This window comes from Terrapene carolina, unplaced genomic scaffold (assembly GCF_002925995.2).
Source record: "Terrapene carolina triunguis isolate 2854851 unplaced genomic scaffold, T_m_triunguis-2.0 Scaffold238, whole genome shotgun sequence".
Lineage (NCBI taxonomy): Eukaryota > Metazoa > Chordata > Testudines > Emydidae > Terrapene > Terrapene triunguis.
The window spans coordinates 11,808,493-11,822,770 of record NW_020664589.1 but is presented as its reverse complement, the minus strand read 5'-3'; the positions used below and the strand labels follow the sequence as shown (position 1 = coordinate 11,822,770).

Here is a 14,278-nt window from a genome sequence, read left to right as displayed (position 1 = left end):
CTCAGGACTAATGATCTACCCAAGGTTTCCAGCTACTTACAGTTTCACCTCTCTGTCCGGGGTGACCGGGCAATCCATCCTTCCCTGGTGGACCCTAAAGAAGAAAAAAAGAACGACAAGGAATTTGAACAGGTTTCCAATAGTACCCTGCTAAATTGTACCATAGTGGTTGGTGTGTGTATAGCAGTACCAACGCTCTCCGCCGGATGGAATCAGATCTGCTCATGTGTTTGGACCCAGTCCTCCAAAATGCTGAGTATCCTCAACTCCCATTTGTTTCAATGGGATTTGGGCTCATTCAGAGCCTTGCAAAAGCTGGCCCTTTTCAACAGACCCTCCAAAGATGATGAAACCAATGGAGAGTCTTCCTTTCGATCAAAAGGTGGAGAATAGTCCTGACTCCACCAGAGGCAAGGAAATCAACCCCCAAAAGAGCTTCTCTGGGCATATCGCTGTTGAAGGAGTAAAGGTGATGCAAAGAGAGGGCTGATGGCTTTTAAACATTATTGAGTCCTTAGGGAGTGGATTGTGTATTACTAGCAGCATCTTGTTTGGTTAGTTAAAATCCCAAGCTGTTGTGCTATTAACACGGGTGCCTCGCAAATGCCTTTCGTTGGGTATGTAACCACTGGTCAGTGAAGAAGTTAAGACTGAATTGGTGAAGGTGATAGCAGCTGGATGGAAAATGCCCAGCATATTTCTTTGCTCATTCTGGAAGTGGTGTTACTTACAGGGGGGCCTTTTGGTCCAGGAAATCCAGTTGGTCCTTGAGGTCCTGGCGGTCCCTGGGATGCAAAACAATCCAGTAAAAGTGCATTAGACGTAACACACATTTTACTGTGAACTAGTTCAGGAGTTTGGAAAGCAAATTGACAAGAGACATGTAGCACTAGCCCTGCAACCAAAGAAACATCAGTAACATGCATGCAGTAACTGAGTAAACTTATCCCTTAACGGAAGTGCATGAATGAATAAATACCTCTGGGCAAAAGTACCAAAGCCTTTGGTCTAACTGGAAAGGAGGTTGTAAATGATACGTGGGTCTTTAGGCCTGTTGATCCCCTCCCCCCATTTCTGCAATGAGATCTTTTCCCACCAGGATTGACGTGGAAGGGAGCAGGTATCAAACTCTGTAGCTCAACTACGTTATGAAAAGACTTACTAAAACAAATTGGTCTGATGACTTTAGGGCCATTTCCCTCTGCAACAGTTTAAGCTCCAGTAATTCAGCATGTTTACAGGTTTCAGTTTGGCTCTTGCCTTTTTTTTTTTGGACATCAACAATTCCCTCTCCGCCCACTCACACACAATGTCAAATGTGGGGGTCTGTAACTAAAGAATATAGACATCGTTTTATGTGAGGAAGATGAATGCAATTTTGTTTTGCCCTTGGAAAAGGGACCCAGGAATTCTAGAGGTGCCATGTCTCCACAGAACTAGAGCTCAGTTTGGTTAATGGACGACTGTGGATAGCTCTTCTTCCCTCTTCCTTTTCACCATGGGTGACCTTCATCCCTACAGAGTTCGGCACCCTGACAATACACCACTGAAGTCTCGCTTCAGCCCTCTATTGGAGGGATAAATGGGATTTAAGTGGTTCCTAGGCTTTGTGCTGGCTGCCTGCACAGGGGTGAATTTCATCCCTTATTTTTAACCAGAATTTCACATTTTTGAATGACTTTTGGTGAGCTGTCCACAGATCCCAGGTTCAGGTAGGTACTGGCAGGACTCAAGGTCAGTTTTGTGGTTAAAGATGGCCTGTTCTAGGCATGCTTTTTCTTCTTTGCTAAAGGAACAGCCGTTTCAATTGTTTCCGCTGTAGCTACATCTGGATTATCTTACCCTTTCGCCAGGAGGACCAGGGGGCCCATCACCACCAGAGTTGCCCTTTTAAGAATAAATAAAACACGGTATTAACAATCATTTCAGCCACTTCACACAAAGCTCCTAAATGGCACCAGGCGAAATGGGGCCATCACTCAGCTTCTGTCCCTGATCCTCCCCACCTCTTTATTAATAATACTGTATTGGAAACAATGGCCTATGACAAATGAGCAACAGACTGATTCACCTCCCACCCGGCTGGCCCCCTCCAAACCCTCGCATTTCTGAATACAAATATAGAATAGATAATGTCAGTGGGCTTAGGAGATTTCTACCAGATAATAGTCTCATTCTGTGAGATAAATGCTGCGGCAAAGCAGAGGTACTTATCAAAAATTAATGTTGACACAAAGCCGAGACGTTTATTTTTAAAGCAGCCAGTGCTGCTGCGACAATGTTTCATTACAAAGGCTTTATTTCCATTATGCCGAGTGATTGATATTGACTTAATCAGTTTATCTAGCGGATTCTGGCACAGCAGAGTGGCTTGCCCATGGTGTAATTGACCCTCCAACTCCTGGTTGGCTTAGAGAACAATGCCTATTGCATGCGCCAGCCAATCGGAGACCATCAATCGTCATAAACAGCACTGTTTTGTTTAAAGAATTATACAGTTGTGGTCATCTGAATCGGTTCCTGTTACCCTACGGTGAAATTTGCTCCTTTGTAGAGAGGCTAGTAAAAGGTCTATGCATCATCTGAAGTTCTACTTAAGTCCTCACAGAAAGGCTTAAGTGGGATTTGGGCTGGTCCTCAGCACGGGGGTGAATCTCACCATGGGGGAATAAAAGCTCATGAAGGAATTGAGTTCATGCACGAAAGGCACACACTCTTCCCCCACCACATTTTCAGGAGTCCGTAACTATCAAGATACCTTACACCCATTTTACAGTCGTGTGTCGGGTAAGGAGTCAAAGCGTTTAAGACCAGCTGAAGTCTGGGGACCGGACTAACACTCTGAAGCCTGATTTTGTTGTTAAGGAGCGTTATGCCCACCTCAAGACTGCAAAATAAGGATGCTGGTTTGTTGTTTTTTTAAGAATTTTTATCAGGGAATAATGGACGTGACTAGCTGACAAATTCTGCTTATTATGTAAAGAAGCATTAAGTAATAATACTACATAGCACTTCTATTTAGCCTTCTCTCAAATGATTTCAACATGAGTTAATAACACAAATTAATTAAGTCTTCCTATAACCCTGTGAGGCAGGTGAGAATTATTATCCCATTTACAGATGGAGAAACGAAGGCAGTTTACATGACTTGCCCAAGGTCACATTTTTGGGTCGGTGGCAGAGCTGGGAATAGACCCCAGGATTCCTGTCTCATAGTCTCTAACCGGGAGACATTTGGTTGGGTAATGATTGTTAGTTACTCCAGCCTTTCATAGTGGAACATTTTCTCAGGAGGAAAGGAATATGGATAGTACGGGACCAGGAATTTTACACACAGCTATTTCTTAAAACACAATGATATTTTCAATTACACTCAAAGGCTCCTAAAACCTACCTTAGGGCCAGGCTTTCCAGTGCTGCCCCTCGGACCTCTTTCACCACGTGGACCCTTAAAAAGACACAAATGAACAAGTCATCAAACGTTCCAGCACTTCCTGCTGCACAAGCGCGATTTTGATTCTCAGGCCCTGATCTAGCATAGCACTTAAGCACGGGAGTAACATTAAGCCAATGAGTAGTCCCACTGAAGTCAACGGGAGGACTCATGAGTTCAAATACTTTGCTAGATAGAAACCTTAGCCTGGGCCAAGGAAACCAGGTTTGGCTTTGGTAAAATCTCAGTAGTCAATTTACCAAAGCAAAAGTCAGGCTCTAGGTTCCACTACCCCCAAACCATCAAAATCAACTAAAGAGACGAATCCTGCTCACTTTATTCACAGGAATAGTTCTAGAGACTTCAATGAAACGGCTCACATGTGTAAAACATGCAGGGTTCGGATCAGAAGGTTTCAGTGACATACATCTCTATAATGGTTTGGATCTGGGTTCCAATCTACCTGAACCACCGACGTTCATGGGAGGTGAGGGAAAGGAAAAAGAGAGGAATTACACTAAAAATATTCCAGTTCTGGCCCATCTCCATTTGACAGACACTGTCGAAAAATCAAGGAGGGAATTAAGGTGGTTCATATCCTCAGCAGATGCAATCAACACAGGTCCACAGAAGACACTGGATGAAAGCCTGGCTCCACTGAAGTAAATGGCAAAACTCCCATTGACTTCCATAGGACCAGAATTTACATTAGTTCAGGACCTGGTGCCAGTGTATGTTTTATATTTTTAAGTGGAGATGAGCCACATTTGGAGACCTGGGTTTCAAACTTTCCTAAAATCTAAGGGTTTGGTTTTGGTTTTGGTTGGCCTTTCAGATGGACAGGAAACAGTTTGCAAAATTCAGATCTAGATCTATATTTCTAACACCCCCAGTTGCAGGAGTGAGATCTGGGGTTTTGGTTTGGGTCTTCCACTATGGGGAGATTTCTAGACACAAAGGTGCCTAACTCCTAATGGTTTTCACTAGAATTAGGGCACCTACCTAATTCTTCCACCCACATGTATAATCTTAGAAACATGCCGTTGAAAGGTATTGTTAGGAAAAATGCATGATTACCGTTGGACCTCGTTGCCCCCTTGGACCTGATTTGCCAGGCGTACCCTGGAATCAAAGAGAAGAAGTCTGTAACCAATGACACAACATTTATGGCTGTGCTGCAGCATTCATTCAATGGCCGAGCCTGCATGGAATGAACACATCTGTAGGGTCACTGAACAGGAAACAAGCAGAAGATGGGCCCCAGCAGCTTCTGTGACACAATTTCCTTTTGATTTTTGTTTTCAATAAAAGGAAAACAAGGGTTATGCAGAGTGAATAAATACATTTATTTGCCTTTTGTGATGTTTGAACAGGCTAGATTGTAATATGAATGCTCTGATGAAACTTGACATGATAATTGGAACTGGCGGGTAGAACATGTGTTTTTCTCCTCTCTAATCTATACTGATGCACAGGGGGGTATTATCTTTCACAGAGGGATATGTTTTTTTTTTTTTTTAAATCTTCTCCTGCTCAAGAGTCTCTCTTTACATGCCTTACAATGACATAACGAACAGGTAAATCCAGAGGAACAGCTAATTCTAGAGCTGGTCAAAGAAATGTAAACCTATTTCTACAAAAAAACTGTTGATGTCTGAAAGTTGTTTTCATTCCAAAGCATTTGAAATGGGTTGATTTGGGGTTGTTTCAAATTGCTTTTCATCAAATGTTTGCTTCTTTTTGCTTTTAAATACTGCAAACATTATCAAATTAGGTATAAAACTTTTTAAATCTACCAATCAAACCATTTCTAATATGCTTTGGTAGCACTGTTGATGGAAAAAAAGGCACTTTTTTGTTTAGAAAAATGTTGACAATTTTTTAAATGAAAAAAGTCATTAAAAAAGGCCATTTGTCCATGAAAGAAATTGCAGTCTCTAGGACAGTCAAAGCAAATCCACTTTGGATCAGGCCCCTAGAAAGGATTCTGGCAGAACATGGGGAACAGCAGTTAAATGCCCAGCTGATGTGTCTATATCCTGACCTGATGAGACCACCTTCAGAGGACAGGGGACAGTTTATTCTCCAGGCCTATTCAAGTTTTTGGTCTCTTTACCAACTAGAATGCCAGTTAGTACCAGCTGCAGTCATCTGTCCAAGAAGGACTGGTTTCTGTCCACCAATGCATCTCACTCCAGTGAACAGTCACCAGGTGGAAATAACTGTTGGACTAGATCTGAATGGGTGACCTAGTGTGAAAAACACAGTATCCTGTTACAGGTTCTTGCACCAGACAGTCCCTTTCATGAAATAGCAAATAAACAAAGTTAAAGAATAAGCTTAATTACTTACAGCAGCTATTTCACTGATCGCCTCTTTTCCCTTTGCATCTACTGCATTGCACCTTGAAAGCTTGTATTTTCGCCAGGCAATACTAAACAACGGTGGGCTGCATTGTATAGATGCGTGAAGGCGACAGGTTGATTTAAGTGGATGTGGGTAAGACTTGTGTAGTTAAATATTTAGAAATGACAGCAGCAGCGCTGGAACCCTGACCTAGGCAATTATTTTATGCAACACAAGCCAATTAAGCTGCCCCACATATTCACACGCCTTTCTTCATCTTTGCAGACTTGGTACTAAATAAGTCATTTAAGACACTGTTTTTGCAGCAGTGACACAACAGCAGGCTTATGAGATCTGACAGATGAACTCAGTTTCCTGTAATAGGAGACTATAATTAAATCAGACAGGAAAAAGACAGAGACGGCTGGGTCCTAAATCTAACATCATATAAAACTCCATTACCATGTGCCTAGAAGAAAAGGAGTGGCCTTGTTCTTTCTCTCTGAAATCCATGTTCTGGCTAATGTCAAGTGATCAACAAACCAGCAGTGAGTTGAATGTTCTTATTTTGGACCAGTGGTCCAATATTATAACTGGGCATAACATTCAGAAGGCAGAGAATGAGTGACATTTCTCTCATGTTGGCATTATAGGTGCTTAAATTACTGCTTGTGGTTTTCTGCCCAAAATCCACCACTTACAAATCTTGACTTTACTTATTTGGCATTTATTAACCATCAGAACAGGTGTTAGAGCATGTTTGGAGTCAGTTTGTTTTTAAGTCTACTAAAATGAGCCATGTCGTATTCTGCTTGTCATAAATTCACTTTTCCTAGAATGATCATCACAGTAACACTTCAACAACAACAACAAAAATGAAGAAATTTCCTGGCTGGCTTCTCTTTAAATACAGTGGGCTAAATTCAGACATGGTATAAGTGGGTGCATACATCCCCATTGCCGACTATCCCATATGATCCTTTGTTAAAACTGTTGAAGTTATAAACAATTTTTGCACTGCTTTTCGCTATGGCTAATCATTTATACAACACTGTGTATTGGTATTGCTGTTACTAATCATTTATATAGCACTGTAAGGGCACACCGGCCAAGTTTTTCAAATATGTATGCCCAAAACAATCCACCTAGAACAAGATTATTATTTAGGTACCTTTAGACATGGGTTTCAGAAGTGCTGAGGACCTACAGCTCCTATTGGATGAGGATAATCTGCTAGGACTTCTTGTTCCCCCTACTGAAAGCTGTGGGGACTCACTGACTCTGAAAATCAGCAAAGGTGGGTGGAAATTTTTCGATTAGACTTTTTTTGTTGAAACCGAAATTTTCCCCAGAAACATAACGGTTCAAGAGAACTTTCACTGAGAAGATTTCTGAGGTCCAGGATGGAATTTCTGGTCCAAGAGAGAGACCACAATAGCCTGGTGTTTAGGGAACTCAGTCGAGAGGGGAAAGACTCAGATTTAAGTCCCTGCTCCAAATCGAGCAAATGGGAACTTGACCCATCGATCGCATACCTCGCGGGTGCATACTCTAACCACTAAGCTATTAGCTATCCTGGAGCACATCTTTCTTGCAAAATATTTTAAAATGTCATAATTTCATTCTACATCAAAACAAAAACAAATCCAAAAACCTCAACCTTTTCTGCACAAACAGAATTGTTGTTTTCCAGCCAGCCCTATAAATCAAGCCACTTATTTGGGTGTCTAAATATGGATTTATGGTGAGATTTTCACACTGCCTAAGGGAGTCAGCGAATCAATTTCTACTGGCTTTCAGCGGGAGTAGGAGACAACTGTTTTAAGTGCTTTAGAAAAATCCCACCCTTTGGTGGCCAAATTGGAACATGGTGTTGGTCAGTGAGTCTAATCCCCTGAATCAGGCTGCATCATGTGAATAGAGGTTTGCAGCCACCAAGACAACTGAAATCCAAACTCAGAGCACGTTTGTAGAAACAAGCCCTTGTTGAAACATCCGTGCTTCTCTCCAGACCACTCAAGATCTTAATAAATGTATTTATTTGTATCATTTATAATTTGTTTAGTACAGGAGTGAACACAGGACCTGGCTGTGACCTGAACAGTAATAAAGACAGCGCCAGCCCCAAGCACTTCCAATCTGTGTGTTATTAGAATTTATGATTTGTGGTAGCCCCTAAAAGCTACCGCCGAGATTGTGCTAGATGCTGTACATGCACAGAGTCAGACACATTCACGGCCCCAGTGAGATTACAATCCAAACAGACAAGGCTGGGGAAAAGGCAGCATTATTATTCCCATTTTATGCATGGGGAAAATGAGGCATGAAGAGTTTAAATGACTTGCCCAATGTCACAGAGGAAGTCTGTGGCAGAACCAGGTATCAAACCCAGATCTCCCAAGTCCCAAACCATAAAAGCCATCTTTTTCCTCAATACCAGCTGAAATAGTCTCTAACTCAAGGCTAGAAACCAGGCTACCCTGAGAAATCCAGGTATTTTAGAGGGTTGTTTGCTTGACTGTTGTGATTATTCTAAACTCGTTTCTTTTGCGTACCAAGGAAGCAGTGATTTGAATGAGGAGAGTGCTGGGGGGGCGGGGGGCTGTCAGAGGAATAGCAGAGTCAGGGGACAGCTGAGAGGAAGCTGCAGAGATGGGAGTACCGGAAAGGAACACATGGGGTTTCCAGGCTGGAATCACTGGTGGAGCACATGGACCTGTTGACTAATGTGACTTTTTCTTAAAAGGCATTGATGATTTTTCATTTGTTCTGAGTGCGCTTGATTCCAAATCCGTTTGGTCCATTGGGAAGGATGGAGATACAAATAAATGCTACGGTGTATGTTTTAGTCCCTGTGCTTGCTCTCTTTGAAATGCCAGCCTTTCTTCTTGAATAACAAGGCAGCCTCCCATTCCTTTAACAAAATCAGCTCAAGGTCTTTCCCAAAAGAGATGGATTTAGGCCCTATTTGCTGAACTGATTAGTAGTACAATTGCACATCATTATTCAGTGGGTTTGACCTAGACCTCTCTGAAACATTGCTTCTTACTGAAGCTCAAAGGAAATGTATCTGCCATACAAAACAGATCTTAGATGAAGCTACTGTCTAATGAGCATGCTGCCTGCTATATGCACTTGTCAAAACTATCAATATATTTAACATGCTAGAGCTAAAGGAATTCATAAGAAGTCAAAGGTCCTTTTTTCTGAAGCTTTCATGGTACTGTTGTATAGTTTAAACAGTTTAAACAGAGGTCTCTCAAGGGCTGAAAGCTTTCACATCTCTGTATGTTTTCAACAGCATTGGAATTTAGCGGTCGGCAATGGGGGTCAGAGAGGTAGGCAGGTTCTGCAGTTGGTGCTTCTATGTTTCATGTGCCTTTTTTTTTTTTAAATGACTCAAGAAGCCATTTGGGTAGCTTAAATAATGAGAGTTGGAAAGACTATTTCAGTCCCTGCATGATGGAAATGCCATAGATAGTTGCCAGAGGCAAATGCAAATAATAAATACATAGAAAATCATGAAAATCAAACACAAAATCAATTTGGATTTATTCCAATTGACCTGTGAGCTACACCCAAATGCAACGGCCTAATAGGAAAGGAAATCTGTCATTTACATTACTATTCCCTTGTCACTGGTGCTGGGGGTCTTTCTTCAACCACACAGGGTTCAGGGAAGCTATACATATCATCATTATTGAGCCCAGCAAATACTGAATATATTTGACCAGAGATGCTTTCTTAGAGCAGTGCTCCTAGATTTGATTTCACGTACTCCATGTTCTGTTGTTATTTTAATCAATAAACCAACGTCTTCCTTGGGAGCTGATTATTTTGAGTCAAGCTGACTGAAAAACACCAAAACCCGTGAAAATTTTCAGCCGTGTTTCACAAATGCATCCAGCTGTAATTTTGAGGAACCCAGCAGTTCTGGATGTACATTAGGCTGTTTCATATAAAGAACAGATTTGGCAACAAGTGCACCGCTCCTCGCAATACGTACATACGCTCAGGGATAGAACTAGCTTGAACTGCTGAACAGTTTGTAAAGATGGTTTAAAAGGACGAACTGAATGCAGGGCAAATAATAGATGGTGTGGCAATAGAGCCCAAAAAGTGACCATGTAAAAACAGCCTCTTCTTACTTAACAGAGTTGATCCCAGTAGGTGGAATTCACCCCAGTATGAAGCCTACAAACCATTTAAGTTCCATTTAAATGCTTCTTGAAGGCTTATGTGGGCATAGGCCTTGGGCTGGCTTTCCTGCATATAGCATTCACCCCTTGTCTCTTCAGAGTCCTAGCTACCCTTTTTACTGCTGTCTGCCCTGTATAGCCAACTAGCCATGGAAGGGTATCGATATCAGATTTGTTAGCGAAGTTTCAAACACAAACTCTCAGTACTGGTGATGACATGTTGGCCGGGTTGACTGCAGCTTAACTTTCCCATGCCAGGAGGCGTTTCAACTACAGAAGCCATCTTTTTTTAACGTGTAAATTGAACAGCTTAGATCTGGACTTGCTGCGACAATAAACAAGGAGTTGCACACTGTCACTGGGAAAGAATCACTCTTCAGAGCACAAACTACCACCTTTTTTTAAACAGGCCTCAGTTTTGCACATTCATGTCCTCCTTTTCATGGACGATGAGTCAGGAGAGTTTAGATCTCCCCTCCTGGCCACTCCTTCCTTGGCCCTTTCAGTGTTTATATGGTCAGATTTCAACCTGAACCATCATAGGTCTTGAAATATGTCTTCCCGCCTTTTGAAAGAGCTCATCCAATTTGACAGTAATGCAAAAAAGGTGGAGCTGGAGATCATTTCTGGAGCACTGGGGAAAAAAAAAAAACCTTCAGCTCTGTCTAAACCGAAAGAGTTATCAGAGCGCTGGAGATAATTGGGTGGTGCTTGCACTGCTGGCTTGGTCCAACTCCACATTGCATGAAAAGTGACCTTAAAAAGTTTGTGAACCCAGCAATCCCATTGTAACTCCTGGTGGAATAAAATTAGCAAACGAAACTAAGGGGGCCCAGATCCTCAGCTGGTGTAAACAGGATTGGCTTCCTGCAACTACCATGCTGCTGTGTCAATTTACACCAGCTCAGGATTCTGGCCCTGGGATTTTCTTTTTGCATTTCAGATAGGCGGCTTGGTAATTACAGGGCCACGCTGACTTCTCGCCTGTCAGGAGAGCCACCTTATTCACGCCTCCCCCCGTCCCAGTACAGCCGAGTGGCTCAGCAACTGAGTCCCTGCCAAAGCGGGGTGGGAGGGAAAAGGAGACAGATTTGTAGTTCGCAATCAGGAGATGAAAATTACTCAGTGGAAGAAAAGAATAAAAAATCCCTCAAAGATATAAACTAAAATTAGGTGGCACAATATTAACGCTGTGCAAAGTGATTTATATTCTCTGCACTCCTATTCAACATGCCTGTTAAAAGTAATTTGTATTTAAATGAGAATAAAAGGGAAAGTAATGCTAGTCACTTTCCTAAACGTCCCCCCTCCCCCACCCCTGCCCTTCGTCACTGTGACAGATCCGCTGCACAGAATGACTTTCTACGTGTTCTCTGAATCATCTAACCCACGCTTGTGTTGCATGAAATAAACCCTTTATGTTAGCTAGCCAATGCCCTGATACTCCTTCATTACAAGTGATGGGCAAACATCTAGAGGCTTAGAAATCCGGGTGCATCGGGCTTGCAGGTGAGACACCCACATTTTAAGGATCTGATTTTGAGCTCATTTGCTGAGTTGTAAATCTGAGATCGCTCCATTGAGTAAAGGGAAGATTGTATTAGAGTTGCTCCAGATTCATGCCAGTCTAACTGATCTAGCTCCAAGAAGCTTATCTGAACCATTGAACACTTCTTCTGCATCATCAGACTGAGAAATGGGCTCCTCGATCAGCTTTCCGGTGCCTCCCATTTCTGTTTGGGTCAGGAATGCCATGTGGTGTTTCTGTTTACAAATAAGAGTGTAAGCATTTGTACCACACTAACACAAGTGGGTTCTAGTCGGGATCAATGCCATTTCATTATATATGAAAATATAAATGATAAATAATAACAGCAGCTCCCCCACAGGAATCAGGAAGTGCAGAGGCACCGGAAAATTAAAAATATATTTAAAAAAAACTTTCAACTCTGAATTTTGAACTTAAAATTAGGCTCCTGCTGGTCCATACTGCATCGGAACAGATTCACCCATCTCTAATAATTACTGTTAATTAAAAAGTTCCTCATGCCCTAAGCGGCATCTCATGGTGTGGGAAGGCTCAAGATTCAGAAAAAGCTCTTAGGCTAGGTCTACACTACAGCGGTGTTCCGACCTAAGATACGCAACTTCAGCTACGTGAATACCGTAGCTGAAGTTGCGTATTTTAGGTCGGCTTACCTGGTGGTGAGGACGGGGGAAAGCCGACCGCTGCCGCGCTGCCGCCGACTCCGCTACCGCCTCTTGTCGAGGTGGATTTCCGGAGTCGACGGCAGAGCGATCAGGGATCGATTTTACCGCGTCCTCACGAGACGCGGTAAGTCGATCCCCGATAAACCGATTGCTACCCGCCGGATCGGCGGGTAGTGAAGACGTAGCCTTAGACTATCCCGAGGGAGAAATATCCAGCGTTTAATTGACAAGCTGCTGTCTGCACTGTTAGTTGCCCTGTTACTGGAATCCCTCTCTCTCAATAGCTGAACTCAAGATCCTTTCTCTACTTTCGGCGCTTGCTGTTCCCAGAGTCAATTTTGATATCTTCATAGTGGCTTTCATCTCTTAGACTGAACCGGTGAGAGAGAAGAGGGTGTTCTTTGGTTTGCCATGGATAGGTGAGCTTCTCGTGACTGCAGAGAGGGTAACCTCCTCTTATGATCAGCTTTCAGTATGACACTATTTCCCTACTCACGGTGTACGTGCAAGTCTCTTGGTTTCTGTAGGAAAACCTAGGAAGAGACTCCAAGGAAGCTGCCCAAGGGTTATTAACACTCAGCTTTAAAACGGATCTTCTCAGCTACGGTTATGTCTACACTACGAGCTAGGGAGGTGATTCCCCCTGCTTGTGTACACATACTCACACCAGCTCTCATCGAGCTAGCGTGAGTGTAAATAGCTCGTAGCCCTGGGGGTGTCAGCAGAGGCCTGGCCTACCCGTGCTGAGTACAAACACACCGGAAGCTGGTGCACTCAGCACCAGCCATAGCTACACTGCGATTTATACTCGTGCTCAGTCAGTAAGAGCGTGAACGTGTGCACACGAGCAGGGGAATGCGACACAGCCTTAGCCACCAGAGGGAATGCAGTATCCATCTGGCAAATGAGCTCAGCTTTGCTCCATGCAACAAAGGTTCTTTGCCACACTCTATGCGGAGTCCATTCAGAAGGGCCAGTTTTCACTTGCCAGACATCTCTACCAGGTGGGGCTGGAGATTCTGAATGGCACAAGCCTTTCATGGATGGAGCATAGAATAGGCCAAAGTCAGCCCTGGTGAAAGCAGGCACAACTCCCCTGGAGTCAATGGAATTACAGCAGCACTGAATTTAGCCCAGTGTGTGTCCTGCTATGACATCACATTTATGATCAATTGTGACCAAAGGGGACTTCATCGCCAGGATTGAGGGGGCATGAGACAGAGAAGGCTCTGACTGCACCGGACTGGGCTAATGCATGTGAATATGTAAGGAATGACCCTGCTTAACATTTAGACACTGTAAATTTCCTAGGCAGCTGGTTTGTTGTGCCAGACACGTCCTGTAAGTGGCATGGAAATAGAATGAAAGGGGATTATGTCTAAGGACGTTGGGTGGCTGAGAGACAGGAGTCTTTTCTTTTCTTACTGAAAACTCCCAAGCTGGGTAATACAATGGCTCCGTCTGAGCTGACAAAGATTAATCTGGTTTTCATTAATGACTTTAGACCTTTTCGATGCTACGTTATCTAGCAGATATCTGGATTTCATTTTCTGCTTGTCCTCCAGCTCTGATCCTGTGAGCTCATTCACGGATACTGTATTTTCTCATGCTCTTTGCTCGATAGCATCGTTGATTGGAATAATCTCTTCAAGGGTTTAATCTCGAAGTTCACTGGGTTTTGTGTGAAAATCAGCAAAGCAGCCAAACAAAATGGCTCTTACCCTTCCACCCTTCTCTCCGTTGGCTCCTGGGAATCCTGGGAATCCAATTGAACCCTGGGGGGAAATAAATGAGAGAAGAGGGTACAATGAGCTGAAATTGGCACTGTTCTGGTCTACTATTTTAGAATGAGGGCCAGATCCTCAGCTGGTGTAATCTGGTGTAGCTTCATTGATTACGATGGGACTATGCAGATTTAATGGGCATCGGCTTCTGCAGTTACACAGGCTCATATTCGGCTGGGCTTGGGTGACAAATGGCTGGGCCACCCACTTGTGGCCATGCCCCTGGTAGGAAAGCTCACATCCATACTCCTCCCTCAGCCCCCTGTGGTCTTACGGATACCTTCTTGTGCTTACATGCCAGCTAG

At 43.2% G+C, this 14,278-nt stretch overlaps 1 protein-coding gene across 1 annotated transcript in view; it reads right to left on the bottom strand.

The window, feature by feature from the left end:
• COL5A1 (collagen type V alpha 1 chain) overlaps positions 1–14,278 on the bottom strand; it is a 239,793-nt gene that overhangs the window by 45,665 nt on the left and 179,850 nt on the right. Inside the window, exons 32-37 of the mRNA XM_024206663.3 lie at positions 13,911–13,964; positions 4,511–4,555; positions 3,395–3,448; positions 1,843–1,887; positions 732–785; positions 41–94 (exon numbers count right to left, since the gene is read on the bottom strand). Coding sequence (XP_024062431.2) covers positions 41–94; positions 732–785; positions 1,843–1,887; positions 3,395–3,448; positions 4,511–4,555; positions 13,911–13,964 — 306 coding nt within the window. The remainder of the gene's footprint in view (positions 1–40; positions 95–731; positions 786–1,842; positions 1,888–3,394; positions 3,449–4,510; positions 4,556–13,910; positions 13,965–14,278) is intronic.